General features: G+C 46.6%; 3 protein-coding genes across 5 annotated transcripts; 2 read left to right on the plus strand and 1 right to left on the minus strand.

Moving 5' to 3' along the window:
- Nucleotides 1-1,714: 1,714 nt before the first annotated feature.
- Nucleotides 1,715-9,494, minus strand: klb (klotho beta). Its single transcript, XM_024382731.2, has 6 exons — nucleotides 8,423-9,494; nucleotides 7,127-7,640; nucleotides 5,114-5,382; nucleotides 4,686-4,942; nucleotides 3,630-4,564; nucleotides 1,715-3,156 (listed from the first exon to the last, which is right to left on the minus strand). Exons 1-6 carry the CDS (start codon nucleotides 9,158-9,160, stop codon nucleotides 2,708-2,710), a joined length of 3,162 nt encoding a protein of 1,053 aa, XP_024238499.1. The 5' UTR covers nucleotides 9,161-9,494; the 3' UTR covers nucleotides 1,715-2,707.
- Nucleotides 9,495-11,787: 2,293 nt separating this feature from the next.
- On the plus strand, nucleotides 11,788-16,896 carry tlr1 (toll-like receptor 1). Its single transcript, XM_024382732.2, has 2 exons — nucleotides 11,788-12,002; nucleotides 12,334-16,896. Exon 2 carries the CDS (start codon nucleotides 12,336-12,338, stop codon nucleotides 14,760-14,762), a length of 2,427 nt encoding a protein of 808 aa, XP_024238500.1. The 5' UTR covers nucleotides 11,788-12,002; nucleotides 12,334-12,335; the 3' UTR covers nucleotides 14,763-16,896.
- Nucleotides 16,897-19,744: 2,848 nt separating this feature from the next.
- LOC112220831 (mitochondrial nicotinamide adenine dinucleotide transporter SLC25A51) lies at nucleotides 19,745-24,794 on the plus strand. Of its 3 annotated transcripts, none has more exons than XM_024382733.2 (2): nucleotides 19,745-19,980; nucleotides 21,480-24,794. In XM_024382733.2, the coding sequence occupies exon 2, from the start codon at nucleotides 21,552-21,554 to the stop codon at nucleotides 22,503-22,505; it is 954 nt and encodes a 317-aa protein (XP_024238501.1). In that variant the 5' UTR covers nucleotides 19,745-19,980; nucleotides 21,480-21,551; the 3' UTR covers nucleotides 22,506-24,794. The 3 variants fall into 3 exon arrangements, with proteins under 3 accessions (XP_024238501.1, XP_024238502.1, XP_024238503.1); XM_024382734.2 differs by lacking the exon at nucleotides 19,745-19,980 and adding an exon at nucleotides 20,081-20,399; XM_024382735.2 differs by lacking the exon at nucleotides 19,745-19,980 and adding an exon at nucleotides 20,440-20,781.
- Nucleotides 24,795-25,371: the final 577 nt, after the last annotated feature.

Consider the following 25,371-nt stretch of genomic DNA (forward strand, 5'->3'; position numbering starts at 1 on the left):
CAAATGAGAGCGCCTGGGGACACACAAGGCCTGGGGACACACAGGGCCTGGGTTAACCTCTACATCACCTGAGGAACAGAGGAGGAGTGCGGTGGGGACAGAGAATAAAAGGAGCAGATTTCTGGGCGTGTTAGGATAGATTCAGGGCACAATGTACAGACAGGGGTATGGTAGGGTGCGGGTACAGTGGAGGTAAACCTAGGCATTGAGTGACGATAAGAGAGGTTACATCTCTGGACGCACTAGTTATGCTGGGTGAGGTCACCGCATGTGTGGGAGGTGGGACAAAATAGGTATCTGAGGCATGTTGAGTGAGACTAGGGGCTCCGCAGTAAAATAAAACAATGATAACTATCCTAAATAACAGTATACAAGGCATATTGACATTAGAGAGAGACAACGCGAGGCATAAAGCAATCACAGGTGTTGATTGGGAGAGCTAGCTAAGACAACAACTGGTAAGACAACAACAGCAAATCAGCTAAGGCAACAACAACAGGTAAAATGGTGATGAATGGGCAGAGAGGGTCAGTTAACTACACACAGGGCCTGAGTTGGAGGCTGGGCCCGACAGATAAACAAAATGGAGTACCATGATTAATGAACAGTCTAGCATGCATCAGTTATGTAGCCAAGTGATCATAGGGTCCAGTGAACAGCAATAGATGAAACAGGGAAGCCGCTAACCTGCAAAGTTCTACGCTAGCAAGCGGGAAACACGGCGTTCATAAAGTTAGCAGGCCGGGGCTAGCAGAAACGTCTTCACCGATGTCCAGCAAAGGCCGGTTGAGGGCACATCCGACGGAATTACATTGGCAGACCAGTCGTGATGGATCGGCAGGGCTCCGTGTTGACAAAGGGTCCAGGCCAATTGGCAAAAGAGGTATTGTAGCTGGAGTAATTTCATTTGCTAGCCGGGAGATGCACCTGGATCGAGGCTAACTGGTGCTAGCTTCGGGACAAGGGCGTTAGCCACTATAGCCACTCGGTAGCAGCTAGCTAGCTGCGATGATCTGATGCAAAGGTCCAGAGCTTACAGCAGGAATCCGGTGATGTAGTGGATTCTAGTCGTGTTAGTGAAGAGTCCGGGAGGCATCAGCTGTATAGCCGAGTGATCATAGGGTTCACTGAGCAGGCCGGGAGATGGGCCTGGCTCAAGGCTAGCTTCGGGGCTGGGCCACTCGGTAGCAGCTAGCTAGCTGCGATGATCAGGAGTAATGGTCCAGGGCTTAAGGCAGGAATCCGGTGTTGTAGTGGAAAAAAGCAGTCCGGTATGCTCAGGGTTGATATCGTGCTGTGCAGACTGGCAAATATTATCCAGGCTAAAAGCATCTGGTGTCTGAGCTAAAGGTAAAGGCCTCTAGCAGTGGCTAACAAGGACTAAATAGCTAGTAGCTAATTAGCTGGTTAGATTCCGATGGCTAGCTTCTGATGGAGGTTCTAGCTATAATGTCTTAAAATAGCAGATTCGTATCACATTGGGTGAGGCGGGTGGCTGGAAGGTATATTTAATTTAAAAATGGAAAAAGAGATTGAAATATATTGAAATATATACAAAAAAAGACACAATTTTTTTTTACACAGGACAACAACAAACAACGTCTTTACTGCAACGCCATCTTGGATTCAACCTCCCTCTCTCTCTCTCTCTCTCTCTCTCTCTCTCTCTCTCTCTCTCTCTCTCTCAATTAAATTCTCTCTCAGTTCTCTGTCTTTCAATTCAATTCTCTCTACCAATTATTTCTCTCTCACTCTCAATTCTCTCTCTCTCATTCTCTCTCTATTTTCTTATCAAGGGCCCTGAACCAGTTTTGGGACATAAGACCCCCACTAGGGGGCAGCAGTGTCTGAAGGAAACAGTGCCCAAAGAGAGCAGCAACTTCTGGCACAACGATTTCATTTGATTTCATATCAGAATAAGCGCTTGAGTTAGCCATTTGTAGATAACATGTTCAAGTGGTTTTGTCTCTGGAGCACAGAGGGACAAAAACTACTGCCATCAGCGCAGACTCCCTATTTTAGGAACTCCTTACTACAAATATACAAAGACTGTCCAAGGGTGTCTCAGGGAGAGTTGGGATATGCAAAAAACAATTCACACGTATAAATTCACACTTGTACACACTTGTACATGTGTGAAATAGGACAAATATAAGTACCCACCAAATTATAAGACAGGTGAGGACAAACTATGACACACACCAACAAGTCATACTAACAGGCCGGTCTTGTACACCATACATGATCAATACATCACAACAGCAGAATTCACAGAAGATCTCAAGCTATAGCCAACGTTCTGTCAACGAAACAACAAAGCAATCCCATGGCAACATCATATTCTTGTCTGTGATAACATATAGCCTACATACTGTCAATTATGTTAATTGCCTATACATTGATCATCAATATGTGGTATCTCTAGGGCTCATACAGAAGATGACCCCTTGGCCCTTGCTGATCCCGCTGCGTTGAGCCCAGTCCCATTGGGCTTGTGTAGGATAATGAAGTTGCCCCCTAGACACTGATCTAAATTTTTCGTTTATCCACTAAGTTCAAGGTTTTGGGGAGGGTAAGCTGATCCTAGACCTGTCCCTAAGAACCACGACTCAAAAGGGCACCATGGCGCTCTCCCGGAAGCTTGGCTGGCGTGTAAAACCTGCAGGCCACTACAACAGGAACAAACTCCGTATGAATGAGGCCCTGACTAACGGCGGACCACGCGGATCCTATCCGTCACACTCTGTAGTGACACTCTCTCCCACGGCTGACACTTCCTCCCGAGCGGGATGGGACACACCGGCAAACCCACCCTCCTCCTCCTCCTAGTCCTCTTCCCCCTGACGACGACGATGACGACCCCCACCAGCATAGCTAACATAAGGAGGAGACATGCAGCGAAGAACAGCAGCAGTTTGTTCTCTGAGATGCGAGCGCAGATGGAACACACCGCCCTGCGGTCAATGATCCTACAGGAGGATGTGACGTTGTTGCCAGGGAAACCGCTGCGCTCGATGATCTCTCTGTAGGCTGCGATGGAGGCTTTGGGTCGGGACTTGTGGTGGGAAGAGGTGAAGAGGCCGAACTCAGGGACGTGTTGATCCTGCAGCTTCCAGACGTAGAAGCCCTTTAGGTTGACTCCATCCAACTGGCGAGCTGGAGAGGAGCAAAAACAGGGAGAGGTTGAGGTCAGAATCCCTCTTTTGACATACAGAAAAGCAATGTCAACAGAGAAGCTGTAGCCTATTGTGACTGCACAGAACGTTTAAGTTCAGTACATGACAGGACAGTTCTCACTGGGATGAACTTTATGAGCTCAAAGGTTTCTTATACAGTAAAGTCCATGAGTTTTATGAGGGGGCTCATGTGATACGGCTGTGTGCTGTGGTGTGTTAGGAAATGAGCTGTGAGAAAAGTCACCTTCGACCTCTCATACTTAAAGTTGCTAATGAGTGCCCTACTCTACCTGTCTGCAGAAGAAACTGCAGAGAGGAGGTCTGTTTATTTCGAACAATAGAAATAAGTATAGAACCTCCAGGCTATTTCTGATAAGAACAAACTAGTGGGTTATCATTGGACTGGAGTTTGGGGGTTTGAAGGGAGTTTGAGGAGGTTAGAGAGAGGCTCACCTTTGAGGGCCTCCTGTAGGTAATTCCTGATGTAGTGCTGCCTGAGCAGATCATTTACAGGGGCCTGGTCGTCTACCCCACTGGCTGTGACTACAACAGGCAGGGCCCCTCCATACCTCTCCTTCACCCAGCGCAGCACCCTCCGGAGGCCCCAGGGGACCACTGCCTGCTCCAGACCAGAAGAGGCCCAGGTGTGGTCAGACATCAGCAGGCAGCCATGGTCTGGAGGTTGCTGGGGGTCAGGTGGGGCAGTCTGAGGAGACTGGGGGCGTGGTGACACGAGACGTGTGGTGAAGTGGTTCAGTGCAATGAAGCCCAGCGCCCCTCCTAGCTCCTCTTTTTCCCTGGCGGTGAAGTGTGGTAGTGGGGATCCAGGGAGGCCCATCACCCTTGCCCTCTCCTCCAAGTACCTCCTCACCTCTGGAGGGTACCTACCACTCTTACCCTCCCCCTCTCTGCTCCCTAGTAGTGGGTCTAGGAAACGACCAAGCTCAAACAACAGGAATCTCTGAGCGGCTGTTGCATGTGACTCCAGGAAGGGGTTGGCGGGTTCTACCCAGTCTGCGTGCAGAGCCAGGGACACCAGTCCTCCCTGTTGGCTGAGATACTCCCTCTCATAAAGCCTCCAGGCCTTAGCGTGGGCCAGGAGGAGATTATGGGCTGCCAGATGCTGCTCCTCCCCGATCTTGTAGGCATCCACTAGTCTGTTGGGCTCATTGATGGTAATCCAGTAGCTCACCCAGGGCCCCAGCTCCCTGTAGCAGAGGGCTGCGTATCTCTGGAAGGCCTCCACCGTGCTCTGGTTCAGCCAGCCGCCAGAGGCATGCAGCGGGCCGGGCAAGCCCAGCAGAGGGACTCTGTTAGTAGGGTAGTAGAGGGTGACCACAGCCTCCAGGCCCTGCTTGCGGAGTTCGGTGAGGAAGCAGCGGTAGTACCTGTTAGAAAGAGTTTGAAATGCAAAGTGTGTATGCATACAGGCGTGCATTTTAGTGTGTGTTTGCATGTGTGCATGTATGGTAAACATTTGAATACACATTATACAGTTGTTGTCTCTACCTTAGGGCCTCTGTGTCCACATTAGACAGATCTCCTTGGGCAAGGATTAGGGACCAGTTGAGGGCGAAGAGGTAGTGAGATGCCCCTGTGGACTTAAAGAGGCTCACGTGACCACTGATGGCCAGGTAGTCAGTGCACTGTGCCCCCCTGATGTGGAGGTTGACTCCTTGGACAGGACGCAGTGCCCCATCCCCTGTCAGGTTCCAGCTGTACAGGTGGGGGTCGGTGAATTGAGGGGAGAAGGGATAGAAATTGACCTTTGATAAAAGAAGAAATATATAGGTTTTTGTTTGCATCCTCCAGCTTGCTTATTGTTCTGTTTGAGATCAAGAGCAAGGAAGGCAGAGCAGTTTTGCAAAATAAAATCACCCTCTCTTTCCTTTCTCCTGCCTCTCTCATGTCCGTTCTTCTCCTTCTCATCCCCTCACCTGTAGGCTGGAGTCGGCCACACCCCAGTGGAAGTCACATGGGAAACGCCCTTTGACCTCTCCGGTGATCTCATCACTGAGGAAACCGTTGTCCTTGATGACCTGCCTGTAGAACAGAGCAGTGGTCTTGGGAACCCTGGTTCTGTTGGCCTGGCTGAAGTCTAGGTAGAACAGGCCTCGTCTCACACTGTAGCCGTAGTTCCACTCAAAACCATCCACCAGAGACCAGGCTGTGTAGCCAAACACTCTGACACCGTCAAACACCATCGCTGGACACAGACAAACACAGAACGAAGGAGATGTTACCAAAGAGGTACAAATAGCACAACAGTTCAGGTTAAATGTATAGTACCAGTCAAAAGTCTGGATGCACCTACCTACTCATGCAAGGGTTAAACAAATCAAAATATATTTTAGAGTCTTCAAAGTAGCCACCCTTTGCCTTGATGACAGCTTTGCACACTCTTGGCATTCTCTCAACAAGGTTCACCTGGAATGCTTTTCCAACAGTCTTGAAGGAGTTCCCACATGCTGAGCACTTGTTGGCTGCTTTTCCTTCACTCTGCGGTCCAGCTCATCCCAAACCATCTCAATTGGGTTGAGGTTGGGTGATTGTGGAGGCCAGCTCATCTGATGCAGCACTCCATCGTTCTCCTTCTTGGTCAAATAGCCCTTACACAGCCTGAGGGTGTGTTGGGTCATTGTCCTGTTGAAAAACAAATGATAGTCCCACTAAGCGCAAACCAGATGGGATGGCATATCGGCGTATCGCTGCAGAATGCTGTGGTAGCCATGCTGGTTAAGTGTGCCTTGAATTCTAAAGAAATCATAGACAGTGTCACCAGCAAAGCACCCCCACACCATCACACCTCCTCCTCCATGCTTCACGGTGAGAACCACACATGTGGAGATTATCTTTTCACCTACTCTGCGTCTCACAAAGACATGGCGGTTGGAACCAATAATCTCAAATTGGGACTCAAAGGACAGATTTCCACCGGTCTATTATCAATTGCCTGGTTTCTTGGCCCAAGCAAGTCCCTTCTTCTTATTGGTGTCCTTTAGTAGTGATTTCTTTGCAGAAATTCATGCATGAAAGTCTGATTCACGCAGTCCCTGATTCACGCAGTCTCATGTGTCTGTTACTTGAACTCTGTGAAGCATTTATTTGTGCTGCAATTTCTGAGGCTGGTAACTCTAATGAACTTATCCTTTGCAGCAGAGGTCACCCTGGGTTTTTATTTCCTGCGGCAGACCTCATGAGAACCAGGTTCATCATAGCGATTGGTGGTTTTTGCGACTGCACTTGAAGAAACTTTCAAAGTTCTTGAAATCTTTCGCATTGACTGACCTTTTTTTTGTTGCCTTTTTCAGGGACAGAACGACAGATTTTTACCTTGTCAGCTCGGGGATTCGATCCAGCAACCTTTCGATTACTGGCCCAACGCTAGGCTGCCTGCCGCCCCATAATAAGGATGGACTGTTGTTTCTCTTTGCTCATTTGAACTGTTCTTGTCATAATATGGACTTGGTCGTTTACCAAATAGGGCTATCTTCTGTATACCACCCCTACTTTGTCACAACACAACTGATTGACTCAAATGCATTAAGAAGGAAAGAAATTCCACAAATGAACTTTTAACAAGGCACACCTGTTAATTGAAATGCCTTCCAGGTGACTACCTCATGAAGCTGGTTGAGAGAATGTCAAGAGTGTGCAAAGCTGCCATCAAGACAAAGGGTGTCTACTTTGAAGAATCTAAAATCTAAAATATATTTTGATTTGTTTAACACTTTTCTGGTTACTACATGATTCCATATGTGTTATTTCCTAGATTGGAAGTCTTCACTATTATTCTACAATGTAGAAAATAGTACAAATAAATAAAAACCCATGAATGAGTAGGTGTGTCTAAACTTTTGACTGGTACTGTACTCTCTCTTGTTGACCTCCTCTGTTTTCCCTAATCCTGCCCCCCATCCTCGGCCTCCTCCTCCTTGCCCCCTTCTCACCTTGCAGCACCTGGTTGATGAACCTCTTCATCAGGTAGATGGCATCTGTATCCTCCCTCTCCACAGCTGCAGCTGAGAACCAGCCCCCCTCCGCCACCAGCACAGGCAGGTCCCCATACTCCAGCCTCACCCAGCCCAGCACCCGCCTCATGTCCGGGTACACAGTCTGCCCATAGTGGGCTAGACTCCGGCCCAAACGCAGGTTGTTAGGCCCAAAGGACAGGGAAAAGAAGTCAGCCGTTCCCCGCACCAAGTGTTTCTCCTCTGGGGTGAACTCAGGCAGAAGCTCCCTGTGGTTGGATCTCATGGATGCTGGGTAGTCCCCATCCCTGAAGATGGGATTGGCGAACCAGCCAAGCACCGCCTCCATGGACTGCTGGCAGAGTTCAATATTGACCGGTGTGGCTTGGTCTCTCTTAGGCTCCATCCAATGGGAACCCAAGACGATGGACACTTTACCATTCTGAGTCGGCCGGAAGTAGGTGTCATAGGTGTGCCATGCTTTGGCATGTGCCTGGAAATGAAAATAAAATGATAAATATATCAAATGGAGGTCTGTTACATGCATTGCATTATGGCAGAGACATTACACATACACATACACATAGTACAAACATCGGACCTGTACAGTGTGAATATGCACTGGGACAGAGCTGATTATTAATGAAGCCGCAAAACTGTTGCTGTCACAGACTTTGACCCCCAGTGGCTCCTTAAGTGTCCTGTTTACTAATCACAGTCCTGCAGCTGTAATAAACCTCTCGTGGCAGAAGGTAAACACACTTTTTAACAAGAGGTCAATGACTGCTAATAGCTGCTGAAGGAACACAGTGAATATTGAATATCACAACATAAAAGCATTTGGATTAGTTTAACCTGATTGACTGAATAAAGCACAGCATGTACCATGGCTTTTCAAGTGTTATGTCTTCACTCATTTTCTTTGCAATGTCTTGAACCCAATAAATGACGCAAACATTCACTGACGACATCAGCTGATAAATCCCACAGAAGTACGAAGTTCAGGAACAGGCTGTCTGACTAAACGTGGTCTTAGTCTGTACTATGGTCTGTTCAACAGACCCTTTCACAAAGGGTTCTAATTTACAACTCAACCCCCTGACCCCCCCCTCCCAAATGGGTACAAATAATCCATTGCCCTTTGACACAGAACTAGGAACTTTTCTTTCTGAAATCCTAACCATTCCCATTGGAGGGAAAACAATAAACTGACCAAAGCTCATCGACTATGGGGCAACTTCATCATCTGACCCTTAACCCTTGACCCTGCCTTACCTTGATGAGGTTGTGGGCCACATTGAAGGGTGCGGTGGCGTCGCCTGTCTCTCCAGGCGCGTGCACCCCTGTCCCGTACCCCTGGACTGCCACCAGGTAGGGGTTGTGTATGGTGATCCAGTACCTCACACGGCCCCCGTACGTTCGAAAACAGAAGGCAGCGTATGCATCAAACAAACCCACCAGGGTGTCATTCCTCCACCCCCCGTAGTGCTCCTGCAGGACCTGGGGAAGGTCCCAATGGAACAGGGTGACCACCGGCTCAATTCCCCTCTCCAGGAGCCTGTCGAGCAGTCTCCCATAGTGCTCCACAGCCACCCTATTGGGCCGACCTGTGGCAACACCGTCGGGGAAGATTCGGGGCCAGGAGAGGGAGAAGGCGTAGGAGCGCACCCCGAGGTACCCCAGCGCCTCAACGTCCTCCTCCCAGCGGTTGTAGCCGTCACTGGCCGTGTCAGCGACACTTCCATCACCTCGGTGGGGGGCTGAGTGGGTGAAGTGATCCCAGATTGAGGGGCCTTTACCGTCACAGTCCCAGGCCCCCTCGGTCTGGAAGGCAGAGGTCCCCGTACCCCAGAGGAACCCTGGGGGAAAGGTCCCATGGAAGAAGGACTGGCTCTGGGTGAAGGGCTCTGGGGTGGTGGGATGCTGCCACTGCCTCCTGCCCTCCCCCAGGGAACAGAAATCTCCGCGCCAGACCATCACTGTCAGGAAGAGCGAGAAAAGGTATGTTGCCATATTGGAGTCTGTAGAAGAAGAATGATCCTCTCCAGAGTTTTCCAAAATCCTTTAGAAGAAATAAGCTGGTCTCTGTCTGAGGGACTGTTTCTGTGTAAGTATCAGCGGTCCGGATGTTAAGAAGGTGAGGGATCCATGATGAAGATTAGAAGATGAAGGGATTGAAGTGAGCGAGTACAGGAAACTGAGATGTCTACATGTGGAAGCCAGGAGGTGTGCAGTGTCCATCTGACAGGCTAACATGGTTGGACTTCCCTATATCTCTCTCTCTCTACCTCCCTCCTTTTCTCTCCCCTCCCTCTTTCTGACACATACCGTACATTGAACACGCACAACCACACTCACAAACACTGACTCATACACTCAGGAGCACACGCACCCGCACACACCTTTGAGGCAGACGCATGATAATTTTGTCAATGATTAGCTTGAACTACGATCATCCTCACCTCCATGACTGAGATGTAGCTACCATTTACTCTCTCTCTCTCTCTCCCCCCATCTCTATCTCACAATCACTGTCTCCTGCTAAATCTTATACTCTCCCTATCACTTTACCCTTCATTTTATTTTCAGCGATCTTACCATCGTATTGGAATCATTACAACCTAATGGATAGTAAGGAAAATATTGTCTTGTTCTTGCAGCTATTCAAACCCAAGATGTCCTGTTTGAGAAATAGCCACAATAAGGTTGAGTTAAGGGTTTAGCTGTGGGGCACATCCACAAGATAAAACCCACATGTCAGTTGGATTCATGGAATCAGAGACAAATAGAATACAGTTTAGCCAGGGGCCACAAAGAATACTGGGGAAGAATTGAGCGTTCCCTATGGTTTTATGGCCAAATCAGTCCAAGCCTGGCCTCACTGTTATCCTAGATTTGATTAAATATGACGACAGATAAAAACAGGCATGATGTTCCTCTTGATCTCATTCACTTTTGCAAATTGTGTGTGTGTGTGCGTGTGCGTGTGCGTATGCGCGTGTTACCTATCTTTGATCTAATCTTAGGAAATACAAAATAAAACAGAAACAACTCCCCATCTGCCATATCCTTAATGTTGTTGTTTGTGTAGCTGTGAAGATGCCAGTTGTTGTAAAGTGGTGGTTGGAGATAGAGACACCTTATCATTAAATGTGTCACAGGCGTTATTAGGTTAGGGTCCATTTAGCTAGAGAATGGATATCCTTCACCTCTACCTGACCTGACATCAGCATGGTTGCAATGATACAGCACAAATGTAGGCCCACCCTCCCGAAAAGCACTGCACTAGAATGATGTACCTTTGAGCTGACTGGCCTAAACTTGATCAAGTATATCAAAGGGGAGATCAGCGATGGTATATGGTGGGATACATCTTGGGATGCTAGGCTGAAGCTATCAGTTCCCATTAGCGACTTTACCACTGCTGAATATGGGATGAAAATATGCATTATGGTGCACTCTCTTGGAGAAGCACATGAATCCATGCATCAGAGGGAGAGAGTAGCTCACTGTAAAGTCAGCAACACGCCGGGCCCAGGGAGGAGTGAAGTGGGAGTGTTTAGAAGCACACTGTGAACGTGGCAAGGGGTCAGACTTGAAAACCCTAATTTTCACAAAGGGGGGTTCAGCCAGGATTTGAACCCTGGACCGCTCGCACCCAAAGAAAAAGCCATACTCCTAGACCAACAAGCCCTGTCATTGAAAATGTGTAATGGGTGGCTATTACAATACCCAAGCTTTTCTTGATCAAGATCAGCAGGGCTCATTGGTCTAGGGCATGATTCCCCAACTAGTGGCCCGAATTTGGCCCACGGCTGGTTTTATTATTGGATTTATATAGCACTTTTCCACCAATAGAAGTACTCAAAGCACTTTACATAGTAGAGGGAAACTCACTTCAATACCCATCAATGTACAGCACCCACCTCAGTGATGCACGGCAACCATTTTTGTGCCAGAACGCTCACCACACATCAGCTATCAGGTGGAGCGGTGGGGAGTGATATTTGACAATTAGGAATGAGGGGGATGATTAGGTTGCCATGATGGAATGTGGTCAGTTTGGGAATTTAGCCATGACACCGGGGTGAACACCCCTACTCTTACGATAAGTGCCATGGGATTTTGAATGAGCACAGAGTCAGGACACCCGTTTTAACATCCTATCCGAAAGACGGCACCCCACGCAGGGCAATGTCCCCAAATGTAATCAAGGTTTGAAATGATTACGTTTTAGTCAAACATTATATATTTCTGGGCTTCTTGCAGTCAGTTTGCAGTCTAAAACTATATTTAAAAAAAAAAATTCAGCCACCCGACCATTTGCTCAAGAAAGAATTGGCCAGCGTAACCAATATCTTATGCAGTTGTTATATCCTCCAACCCTACCCATTTTTGTAAATCAATATAACAATAAGTTAGATCTACCTTAAAATGAGCTATGTAATATTCTTATAAGGAAGCCATGAGTAATATATTATCATTGCCTCTAGCTGTGCGAAATACACAGATATGTGGCCAAACTTAATTTCCTGTCAAGCACTCAATTCCATGCCCATCACTGTGAATAAAAAGGGAAGTGAGAAAGTGATGTGAGTGAAGAAGGAACAGGAGTTGCCTGCACATTTGAAAGGCCTGGTTTCACATGTCTGTTTCCCCTCTGCTCAACATTTACTGTAAGCTCAGAGAGAGGGTTAGAGTGAGCGTGATAAGGTGATAGGACGAGTGTGAGTGAGAGAAATCGCAAAGGTAAAGAGAGATTTATCTGAAAGTGAGAGACGAACTGACTGTGACTGACTCAACATTATCTCAACAAACGCATCACTTGAAAAGCCATAGGATACTGAAAAGACAGGTCAGTCTGCTTTTTCCCCCCTCTTTCTGGGTGCGTGTGTGTTGCAGAACTGTTTTTAAGACATTTGTGAGTTTCCGTACTGTATTATAGACCAAAATGAGTCTATTTAAGAGTCTATAATAAAACAAGGAAGCTCCTTTTTTTAACAAATACCCTTAGAACACGGCAAGTTGAATAACATTCATATCGAAAACAGGAACCAAAACCTTTATTCACATTCTAATGGAAGCCTATTGATTTATTATGATTCACAGCACACATGACACACAATATTATAACTACTTCTTTTACACAAACATTGTTTGTTACATTTTCTCTTGTCCCTCAACAGAGATGAGGGCTGTGGCAGTCACCCTCTGGGCCGTGGCTGCGTTAATGGGAGTCCATCAGAGCACACACTCCTCCTCAGAAATCCATACCATTATTGTCAACCTCTCCTCCAAAAACATATCCGCTGTTCCCAGAAACCTGCCTCCATGCACCGAAGCCCTGGACCTCTCCCAGAACAACATACACAAACTTGGCCATGAGGATTTCCAAGTCACAACTCACCTGAGATTCCTCAACTTGTCTTGGAATGTCTTGGAGGATATCGATCCGGAGACGTTTCATCCCACTCCGCTCCTGGAGAGTCTGGACCTCTCACACAACCAGCTCCAGAACTTATCTGATCAACGGTACTTGCTGTTAGCGCTGAACCTCAGAGACCTAGATCTGACCTTTAACATGTTCCACACCATGACCCTGGGGGTGGAGTTCCACAGCCTGACGAAGCTGGAGAGACTGGGGCTCGGAGCAAAAATCATCAGGGTGGAGGATTTCATCAACATCACTGACGTACACCTGCAAACTTTGACCCTTCGTCTGGAGTATCTCACAGCCTATGAGAGTGGCAGTCTGAGTGACGTCCAGGCGGAGAAGGTCAGCATCGGCCTGACGAACAAACCCACCGATCGAAATCTGATCGCAGACGCCCTGTTGATGTTCAACGAGGTTGAGCTGATGGGTATGAACATCAATGGCTTGGTAGCCAGTTACCTGGTGGAACTTGTGAAGGAGAGAAGGGCAGTCAACACCACACATCTTTACCTGACAAATATGGCCATCACCTGGAAGCACCTGACAAACACCATAAACGCTGTGTTCGAATCCCCCATCATCCACCTGAGCACTTCAGACGTGGCCATCCACACTCCACCTGTGAGTGACACCCCAGGAAGAAACACGTCCCACACTAAATCCTTCTCTGCCAGGCGAGCGGGGGTGGTTAGCTTTTTCTTCTCCCTGGAAGTCCTCTGTAACTTCTTCATCAACATGCCGGTGGAGCGTCTGGCGATGACTGAGACATCCATCATACACATGACCTGCCCCAAGTTGCCCAGTGGGATACTGCAGCTAGACTTCTCAGATTGTGCCTTGGCTGATACGGTCTTCTCCAGAGTAGAACAGCAAATCACTGTAGAGTGTACAACCCTGAATAAAGTAAACATCCTGGTTCTGAGAGGGAACAACCTCAGGTCCCTTCAAACCCTGAGCAAGAGGGTCCAGAACATGATCTCTCTGCGTCACCTGGACCTCAGCCTCAACTCGTTGGTTTACAGCGGCCAGGAATGCCACTGGCCACCGAACATTGTCCACCTGAACCTATCTTCCAATGGGCTGAGTGAGTCGGTATTTAGCTGCCTGCCGAATGGCACCGTCAGCCTGGACCTCCAGAACAACCAGATCTCCACTGTACCAGAGACCCTGCTGGCCCTGGACTCCCTCCTGGCCCTGGACCTGAGTGCCAACCGGCTGAGGGACCTCCCGGTGTGTGCTGGATTCCCACACCTTAAGTATCTCCTTCTCAGGGAAAACTCCCTCCATGCCCCATCTGTGAGAGTTCTGGAGACTTGCCCTGTTCTACAGGTTCTAGATGCCAGCCGAAACCCCTTCACCTGTACGTGTGGCCTGAGGGGCTTCAGCGATCTGGGTGCTGGGACTGGCCTGGGCAGCAGACACCCTGCAATCCAACTTCTCCACTGGCCAGGAGCCTATCGCTGCAGCTATCCCGAAGCCTGGAAGAACTCCACACTGGAGGGCTTCCAGATCCCTGAGATCTCCTGCAATGTCGGCCTGCTGGCAACGGCCATCTTGTGCCCGGCAGTGGCTGTTATCATTGTTATGGTGACTCTGTGCCACCACCTGGACATTCCATGGTACCTGGGCATGATCCGGCAGTGGACCCGGGCAAAGTACCGTGCCAGGACCCAGCAGGTCCGGCCCGAGGAACTGGAGGGGGTGGTGTTCCACGCCTTTGTGTCCTACAGCCAGCATGATGCAGATTGGGTCAAGGGCCAGCTCTTGCCTAATCTGGAAGGCTCCGGCGGGGGCCTCCACATCTGCCGCCATGAGAGGGACTTCGTCCCGGGGAAGACGATCGTGGAGAACATCATCCAATGCGTGGAGAGGAGCCGGCGCTGTGTGTTCGTCCTCTCTCGCCACTTCGTCCGGAGCGAGTGGTGCCACTATGAGCTGTACTTTGCCAGCCACCAGCGGTTGACCCGAGGGTCTGACAGTGTGATCCTGGTGCTCCTGGAGCCTCTGCCTCAGTACATGATCCCCTCCAAGTACTATCAGCTAAAGGCCATGATGGGCAGACACACCTATCTGGAGTGGCCCCAGGACAGGGGCAAGCACAGGCTGTTCTGGGCCAATCTCAGGGCTGCACTGCAGGCTGACCTGCCCACTGCACCTGTACGAGACGACGTGGATGAGTGAGAGGGAGAGAGAAAATAAGACAAATTGGGGTAGAAAAATATTGATATATTTCTTTAATGTTATCTAGAAATATCAAAAATACTCTCACATTTGTCAACTTTCCAACAATCTCACAATTATTTAGAACGTATTTTAATCTATACACTTCATAAAATGCTGCCAATTGGATCATCTCTAAATAATCTGAGTGTCAAAGCCAATGACAAATTTTCAAACGTCGCTTTACACACGTGTGTTCTGGCTCTGGCCCAACCCATTGGTTTTTGGGACCAATCCATTCCAGAAATTGTTGTGGAGGTACTCAAACCAGTCTCATTGTGGAGAAGAAAAGTATGTCTGTGGGCGTGCCATAGTGTTTGGCCGGAGCAAAGAGTTTGGGTAGCCAGGCAACACAAAATGATCCAAAAATGAAAAATAATCTAAAAGTATCAAGAAAACCAATGACAGAGAGCAAATACCACAGACACAATAGACCAATCCCTGTTAAGTATCCCCAAAAACAGAATCCTTCCCAAGTACAGAACCTTCTCATGTTAGCAAGAACATCCTTTGAAAGTCATTATCTAATTTTAAGGCAAGTAGTACAACAAGGGGGAAAAGTACAGAAGATTTTACGCTCATGAGTAACATTAGCACCACAGATAAACCCTAGAAAGAGGGAAACAAGTAATTTATCTCTTTCTAATTATTGTTATTTGGTCATAGAGGGGGTCAGGAGTCCAATTGTCAGGTCTGATGGAAGACGACGATGCTCTTCTGGGCACACAAGCGGCACAGCGAACAGCGTTTCACTGTGGACATTAGACCCATGAGCCAAATGTTAGATGTCCAAGTGTCAAAGTTGAAGGGGTCAGAAGTCAGGGCAGGGACTGGATGATGATGATCTTCTCATTGATACAGAAACGGTGGAGGACAGTGTGCAGGTTCTCCGTGCAGAGTGACACCTGTCTCTCCACGGCCAGACGGAAGTCCTCCTTCACCCCCTTAGTGATGCCACACGTCACTGTACGGTGCCTACATGGCAGAGGAACACAGACAATGGGTGTGTATGAGAAAGAAACGCTTTCTAACGTTTTCTTAGTATCATGGACTCCATCAAGTACCAGCAGATATTAAATCAGAACTTGACTGCCTCTGCTAGGAAGCTTAAAATGGGGCGTGGTTGGATCTTCCAGCAGGACAATGATCCAAAGCACACCTCAATATCAACAAAAAAATGGTTCTCTGACCACAGAATCAAGATTTTGCCATGGCCATCCCAGTCCTCTGACCTACCCCCCCCCCCATAGGAAAGCTATGGGATGAGCTGAAGAAGAGAGTCCACAAGAGTGGACATCAGAATCTGGAGAGATTATGTATGGAGGAATGGTCTCCGATTCCTTGCCATGTGTTCTCTAACCTCATTACGCATTATAGGAGAATACTCAGAGCTGTTATCTTTGGAAAGGGAGGTTGCACAAAGTATTGAATGAAGGCGTTCCAATAATTGTGACACACATATATTTGAGAAAAGAATATTTGTTTTATGATAAACAATACATTTTTTCTTTCAATTATTTGACTTTAATTAAAAGGTTAGATTTTTGTGAATATTTTGAATGAAAGACCAAGAGGATAAACAATAAATCATTTTTGCTCATATTTACTAAGGGTGTAAATGGTACCTGCGGGACAGGTACAAAATGGCAACAACATCTGCCCGAGTTACACCAGGAACGCACAATCCCTCCATCAGTGCTCAGACTATCCTCAATAGGCTGAGAGAGGCTGGACTGAGGACTTGTAGGCCTGTTGTAAGGTAGGTCCTCACCAGACATCACCGGCAAACAACGTTGCCTATGAGCACAAACGCACCGTCGCTGGACCAGACAGGACTGGCAAAAAGTGCTCTTCACTGACGAGTCGCGGTTTTGTCTCACCAGGGGTGATGGTCGGATTCGTGTTTATCGTCGAAGGAATGAGCATTACACCGAGGCCTGTACTTTGGAGCGGGATCAATTTGGAGGTGGAGGGTCCGTTATGGCCTGTGGCGGTGTGTCCTAGCATCATCGGACTGAGCTTTTTTGTCATTGCAGGCAATCTCAACGCTGTGCGTTACAGAGAGGACATCCTCCTCCCTCATGTGGTACCCTTCCTGCAGGCTCATCCTGACATGACCTTCCAGCATGACAACGCCACCAGCCATACTGCTCGTTCCGTGCATGATTTCCTGCAAGATAGGAATGTTAGTGTTCTGCCATGGCCAGCGTAGAGCCCGGATCTCAACCCCATTGAGCATGTCTGGGACCTGTTGGATCGGAGGGTGAGGGCTAGGGCCATTCCCCCCAGAAATGTCCGGGAACTTGCAGGTGCTTTGGTGGAAGAGTGGGGTAACATCTCACAGCAAGAACTGGCAAATCTGGTGCAGTCCATGAGGAGGAGATGCACTGCAGTACTTAATGCAGATGGTGGCCACACCAGAAACTGACTGTTACTTTTGATTTTGACCCCCTCTTTGTTCAGGTACACATTGTTCCATTTCTGTTAGTCACATGTCTGTGGAACTTGTTCAGTCTATGTCTCAGTTGCTGAATCTTGTTATGTTCATACAAATATTAAGTTTGCGGAAAATAAACGCAGTTGATAGTGAGAGGATGTTTTTTTGTTGTTGCTGGGTTTATGTGTATGAGAACCCCAAAAAGTACATTTTTATAACTTCTGAACAAAATCACATCTAGGCTATGTTGCATGGGTGCAGATGGCGATGGCTTTCTTACTGCCGTCAAGAGTCGCATGCATCTGTGTGTGACGCCAGTGTGTTGTGTACTGGAAAAGGGTCTATATTTGTATTAGAGGGGTATTCATTCCTTTTTGATAGGCTAACATTACTTGATGAAGAGGTGTTGTTAGCTTTAGCTGGCAGTAACTATACTGAACAAAAATATAAACGCAACATGTAAAGTGTTGGTCACATGTTTCATGAGCTGAAATAAAAGATCCCAGAAATTGCCCACAAATTTTTGTACATCCCTGTTAGTGAGCATTTCTTCTTTACCAAGATAATCGATCCACCTGACAGGCGTACTGTGGCATATCAAGAAGCTGATTAAACAGCATGAACATTACACAAGTGCACCTCATGCTGGGGACAATAAAAGGCCACTCTAAAATGTGCAGTTTTGTCAACCTACACAATGCAACAGATGTCTCAAGTTTTGAAGGAGCGTGCAATTGGCATGCTGACTGCAGGAATGTCCACCAGAGCTGTTGCCAGAGAATTGAATGTTACTTTCTCTACCGTAAGCCACCTCCAATGTTCTTTTAGAGAATTTGGCAGTACGTCCAACCAGCCTCACAACCGTAGACCACGCCAGCCCAGGACCTCCATATCTGGCTTCGTCAAGTGCGGGATTGTCTGAGACCAGCCACCCGGAAAGCTGATGAAACTGATGAGTATTTCTGTCTGTAATAAATCCCTTTTGTGGGGAAAAACTCATTCTGATTGGCTGGGCCTGACTCCATGGTAGGTGGACCTGGCTCCCAAAAGGGTGGGCCTATGCCCTCCCAGGCCCACTGAAATCCATAGATTACGGTCTAATTTATTAATTTCAATGTACTAATTTCCTTATATCAACTGTAACTCAGTAAAATCTTTGAAATTGTTGCATGTTGCGTTTATATTTTTGTTCAGTATGTGCTGTTGTCTTGTAGCTAAAATGTAATAAGTGTACAGAAGAGAAAATAAACCGATTAATTGTCTGCACATGCTTGTGAATTGTTGAGTTATTCAAGAGCATAATATGGTTATGTTGCAATAATTAAGAATGTAGCTAATTTGGTAGCTGCTTGCTTAACTTTAGCTAGTAGCTAGCTAAGTTTCAGTTTGCAATGGTTAAACTTCTGGCTAGTGGTTACTCTGACATTTACGGTACTTTTGAGCAAATTGATAAAACTAAAGGACACACTACAAAAAACAGCATTTATTTCAGTCATCAACAGTACTGTGAGTGTGTGCATAAATTGAGAAAAGAACTTTCACTCGCATGTGGTACAGCAGTATGCCGGCTGAAGCTGTCTTTGCATTTCCCCCAATGGTGTACATCTCATACTGTCAAGACAAGACACCAATGTGACATTCCATTCCAGCCTGTGTGCAATAAAGCCAAGGACCAGAACTCTTGAGACTAGTTTTCCAAACGTTACATCTATTCTAAATGACTCGTTAGTAGCACTTTACTATTTCTCAAGCCAACAGCTAGCTAGAGTATAATTGTCATTCACTAGACGCAGTTTACCTAAATATTGAAGTCAGTGGGATAGAGGGATCTAGCGGTCATCAGACACAAGATCCAGAGCCCCTTTCATTTAAAAACTCGCAGCCCTTTTGTGCTGACATATTTGGTCATATTATTGTAATCCGTGGGGTACAGTGCCCAAAATATGAATTTGCTAGGATTGAAATGGAAATTCGGGCATTTGTTTATTGCTCCCATGAATGGGAATATTTGTATGACATCATGACGTGCAGTCGCATGTGCGATAACATTAGATTCGAGGTATCATTGACTAGATTTATCAGTCACTACTAGACACGAAAGCTGATCCGCAGCAACATTGACTTTATCGTAAACACCTTTAGTCTCAATTTAAGGTTAGGCATAAGGTTAGCAGTGTGGTTAAGGTTAGCGTTATGTTTAAAATCAGATTTGAAGCCATTTGTGACTGTGGTAACTAGTGACGACAAGGATCCTATTGGTAAATGCTGCCGCCTGGTGCATGACAGAATATTGCACATAGAAAATGTAGGACAGATCACACAACCAGACAAAAACGTGTCAATGCAAAATAGAGCATCGCAAAAAGCACGGGGCAGTATTCTAGTCATGGAGTTAACCCTCAAAATATAATCTAATTGAGATGCAAATGTTATTTATCAAATACACCTTGTAGTTGTAACATGATTCAAGAGAGCCAACAGGACGCTTGAACAATAGCCCCTCTAGTGTGTATCAGAAAATCCGTATAAACTGATACGTTTGAAACCTTCAACCACAAACTATAGTGGATACTTATTTTTGTATTGTTATTTGTAGATTAGCGAGGGTCGTAAAGGCACGCTATTTACAACTCGATTGGTTTTCCTGCTGTCAGCTGCTTCCCTATGCATCGGCGATCGACAGCAGACGGAACGACCTAGCAAACTCCATTTCCGTGTTAAACTACGGTTTCTTCTTGCAAGGTAAAAGACAAGTAAACGTAGATACTTTGGACCTAGTGTTGAAATATCCTCTATGATGTTAATTTTAAAAAATGTTTTTTTTTTTTTTTTACATTTACAACGATAGCATGCCCATCCAAGGCTATCTCTCTCGAGACTGTTTGGGCACAAAAAATCAAGTAAAAGCCAGTTGTCCGCTTTGACACTGACAACTTGCTAGCCAACGTTAGCTGGATACAAAATGCCTGTAATCTGTATCTAACTTGATAGATAGCTAGCTCAGTCAAACTCCTGTTTACCATAGCTTGTTAAGGAAATCTTGACTGTCAAGATTAGCCATGTCACTGGCTGCTGAAGAAGGCCCTGAAAAGGATGTTAGCTAACTAGCTGGCTTGTTAGCGTAGACGCAACCATTTGACATACAATCAGGAAACATTTTGGTGGGTTTAGCCAGGACGAAGACGGGTTTAACAGTCTGTAACGTTACTGTCCTTTGTTTTGGAGTTGGCCAGGAAAGCAATGACTCATTCAGAATAATCTGGATTGTGCCTGTGTGTAATCTTTGGAATACATCCTGAAGCTAACGTTGGCTGGATAGATTAAAACTCCGATAGCCTTGAGCATGTCTTTCTTGACCGTATTGACAATTTCTCCATTGACCTAGCCAACTTGAGCATTTCATGTGTGCATCATTTAGGTGTGTCCATATAGCATGAGTCATGACAGCAAATGGGGAGTTCCTAAAAGGCGTTAACTTTACTCAAGACCTTCTAACCAGAGTACAACGATGATCAGACTCAACAACCAAGTTGGCTGCACTGGGTGACTCAGCTCATTTGTTAACGGTTTGCATTTGGCAGAAGCACTTCTGTCGAAATCTGCTTTCATAGCTTGACCTCTAATTACCCTCCAGTGACAGTTCCACTACTCTGACCTATGTTTAGAAGGCACTTGAATGTGGAGCTTGGTTTTAAATTGTTTCTGGACAACTTCTAGACTGCACAAAATGATGATGCATGTCTCTTAATTCCTTTCTGAAAAGTACATATCACCTTGTACATTAGAATCAAGTTATGCAATAGTTCTTATCACTGAGGTGGTAACGGCAGCAAAGTTGTAGCCAAGTTTCAATAGATACAGTACACAGACCTGGATTGTGTCCGTGGTGCATTGAACTGCATTACCAAACCTACTTACCCAAGATCCTTGTTTCACTGGCAACCTGTTACATTTTTTCTCCAAATATTACCGGTGTCTTGTCATTTTGTAAAACTGCAGTCCTACCCCAGTGCAGACAGCCTGATGCCTTCTGGATACTATCACACAATCCTTCTTCACTAATCATGAGGGAGTTTTTGCAGACTGGTTGAACATCCATTTGTTACAATGTTATAGTAGACAATGCATGTTTTGCTGAAAGGAACAAGTAACTTCAGTTCACATGCTGTTTCAGTACCAATAGATAATATTGCAGCCAATTTTAAACATTGTAAATTTAACTCTTTCATTCCTCCCCACAGGTGTAAAATCATAGAGGTTGTCTCCCAAGCAGTGATGCTGGTGGCGTAGGCTCAGGGTGTGTCTCATCTCCCATGGCTATTACCACCATGGACCCAGAGTCAGCCTGCACATCACAGCCCCAGGGGTCCCTGGGTAAAGGAGGGGGCTCCCTGCTATCTGGCAGGGGTTTGGGCGCAGCGCTCGGCCCCCGGGGGAAGCACTACGTTTGTGGCTCCATAGCTGCCTTCACCAACATTGTGGTGACCTTCCCCATCCAGAAGGTTCTGTTCAGACAACAGCTTCACGGTGTGCTGGCCAGAGAGGCCGTCAGACAACTCCAACGGGACGGGATGAGGAAACTCTACAGGGGGCTGCTCCCTCCTCTTCTCCAGAAGACCACCACTGTTGCCATCATGTTCGGCTTGTACGAGGACTTCTCCCGGGTCTTATTGGACCAGGTGCCCACCGGCAGCGGCATTCCCGAGCTGGTGACGCGGAGCTTTGCGGCGGCGCTGGCGGGCACGGCAGAGGCTGTGCTGACGCCGTTTGAGCGTGTGCAGACTCTCCTCCAGGACCACCGGCACCACGGCCGCTTCCAAAACACGGCCCACACCTTCCGGACGCTCCTGAGCGAGTACGGTGTGAAGGAGTGCTACCGCGGCCTGGTGCCGGTCTTAATAAGGAACGGGCCCAGTAATGTGCTGTTCTTTGGGTTCCGCGGGCCCATCAAGGAGCAGCTCCCTGAGGCCTCCAGCAGGGCTGGCCACCTGGTCAATGACTTTGTGTGTGGAGGGATGCTGGGGGCGGCGCTGGGGATCATGTTCTACCCACTGAATGTGGTGAAGTCGCGGGCCCAGTCCCAGGTGGGGGGTGCTTTCCGCCCCTGTGGGGAGGTGTTGCTGACGGTGTGGAGGGAGAGGGGCGGCAGCGTGGCCATGCTGTTCCGAGGGGCGCACCTCAACTACCACCGCTCCCTTCTCTCCTGGGGCATCATCAACGCAACATACGAGCTTCTGCTCAGTGTTCTGATACTGAAAGGGTCATAGAATGTGAGGGGGAATGGAATGTGAGGGGGAATGGAATGTGAGGGGGAGAGCGAGGAAAAATACTTGGGGAAAGTGTTGTTTGTTGATCGCAGTTGGTGCTCTTTTTGTTGTTGTTGTTATTGAAACTGATGTGCCCACTGCCCACCCAAACAGGTCTACATAGTGTATGTGGGGGGTAAGGGTCTACGGCAAGTAGAAGAGGACAAAGGGTATCTGAAAGGTGAAGTTGCGCTACTGACAATGGTCACCAGTCGGTGTGAGATTAAACAAGACAGTCAATTTGAGTCATGGTTATCGAAGTGAGACTCACAAATACACAAGTCCTGTGTCTGGGTCCAACATGCAACAAAAGCCTTTTTCAATACATGTTTTTGTGTTTCCCAGCAGAAAGTGTCAGAGGCAGTTTACTGGGTGTAAGCCTTTTTAAAGTGACCAAGAGCACCTTTCAAAGAACTATTCATTGTGTTGACCAGTGCTTTGATCTGTGTGCATTGATTATTAGTCCCTTCAACCCCTCTCCTTTCTCTACTCTGGCCCTCTGATTGTGAACTCTGGTATACTGATTTGTTGTCCAACTATTTACCATGTCGGTCATCTAGGATTATGCACTGATTCGACCCATAGAGAATGATAGAGGCCTCTAGTGGCCAAAAGGCTGTTTTAGCATGGGCAGCACCATTGAGGGCTTCTGCCATTTTAAAGTAGTCAAAATAGTCAACTGGGTGGGGATTCCATTAGAGTACGACAGTATGAGTCATAATACCTATAAAATCTTGCGGTCAAGCAGGGAAATTGTTCCAATTGTTTTTCCACCATTTGATTTTTCCTATTGGGGACTTTAGAAACACTTAAAGTAAGGGCTGTGTTTTGTGTAGTCTTACCCTGGCGTTACGTTTTGATAACTGTAAATCTCTAGGTCAAGGTGACTTTAAATATATTTCCCCGAATTCCTATGTATTATCTGTGAAATGCTAATGTGGCTATCATAAAGAACTACATGCTATGATGATCTGGACAAGACTGCCGAATCGAGGCAAAGGCAAGAATCTCTGGATAAACTATCTAATGTTAGCTAAATGTAGTAATGAATAAATTGTCTACAATTCTTTAAACATTGACAATTATGTGAACTGTCTTGTGCAAGTTTTAAATTGACACAATACCTGTTAGCAAAGGTGTCAGCTAGAGATGACGTGCGGGAGCTTGCAGGGATTTGTAGTTCTGCATGATGTCTACTTTGATGCTAATTACCATTTTAAAATATGAGGTAAATAGAGCAGAATATATTGATAAAAGTCACCGTGTCCAACAGAGATGTACATGGTTATCAAAACATCACGCCAGGGTGAGCCTACACGAAACACAGCCCATATTTGAAGTGTTTCTAAAATCCTCTATGGGAAAAAATGAACAGTGGAAAAACGATTGGAACAGTTTCCCTGTTTTGACCGCAAGGTTTTATGGGTATTATGACACCTCCACTGCGGGGCTCTATGAGGTATAGCCTCAATGGCACTGCCCATGCTGTCAGACTATAATGGCACAGATATAAAGAGGAGTTCTCTATCTGTCTCTTTGATTCAACCCTGTGCGGTATACTAGAGATTGTTAGAGAACTCAACTTAGATATTACACATTTCAGCATGGATGTTACCATTAATGGCTTCCACCATTTTAAAGTACGCAATTGAGTGTGGATTCCTATGGTTGGGAGCGATCAGCCAATGATCAGAGCATTGTCTTGATTTGTAAATTGCTTTAAGGTAAGTCACCACCATCTAGTGGCCACAATACATTTAATTATGCTATTTGGTTCAGGACTCCAGCACTGCAGATGGTGGTAAATCACCAATATTAGCTTTAATATTGAAAATGGAACACTTTTAAAAAAAAGTAGTCAACTGGTTGGTGATTCCTATGAGTTGTAGCCTCAATGGTGCTGTCACACATGTCCTAATGGCATAGATATAAAGACAAGATCTCTTTCCATCTCTATGGAACCAGCCTAACGGCTAGCAGGTGTTTGTCCTGTAGGTATTACTTGAAAGACGACTGGAAATAGTGGTATACTCAGAAGCACATGGGAACTGGACTAGGAAAGTGCTATTATGTACCATTTCTTCACTCAGTTATTATAATCCATCAATCAACGCCACTATAAGTGTATCTTGATAATGTTTGTCAAAGAGTTGTGTGTAATGAGCTTATTGCTGAAGTGCCACTTGTAGTGTGTGTCTGTTGAAGTTTAAGTAAAATGTATGGTTTAAGTAAAATGTGTGTTACCCATAACCTGTCTCTTCCTTGATGAAATGGACTTAAAAAGCAATAAGACGTGGCCAAATCATGTTTTTCCTCAGATAAAACATGCACAACTGTAATGGGGGGAAAAATACACACACAAAGAATACAGGAACACAAAGAATACAGGAACACAAAGAATACAGGAACACAAAGAATACAGGAACACAAAGAATACAGGAACACAACCATTTTGCCCATAATTGTATACTTCCAGGCTGTAGCCCTTCATTTACACACTTGCTTCTCTCCTCCATATTTGTCTCTCCTTCCTTTCTGAGAATTCCTTGCTTTCCACTCCCCTCTCTCTCCCTCTCGCTTCATTCTGACTGCTGTACACTCTCTCCTCTCTGCCCATAACCCCTGTTGACATAATGGGCTCAAATTTCAAGCTTGAGTAGAGGCAGTCGCCATGCAGCGGCCCACACTGCGTAGGACAGACCAGATAGGGAAGGCATGCTGCTAGGGGATTGAGATGGGGCTGCAGAGACTGAGAAGAGGGAGAAAGAGGGCACTGGAGGAGTGAGAACTAGTATGAGGGAGACTGAATGCGGAAGAAAGCAAGAGA

This window comes from Oncorhynchus tshawytscha, linkage group LG21 (assembly GCF_018296145.1).
Source record: "Oncorhynchus tshawytscha isolate Ot180627B linkage group LG21, Otsh_v2.0, whole genome shotgun sequence".
NCBI lineage: Eukaryota > Metazoa > Chordata > Actinopteri > Salmoniformes > Salmonidae > Oncorhynchus > Oncorhynchus tshawytscha.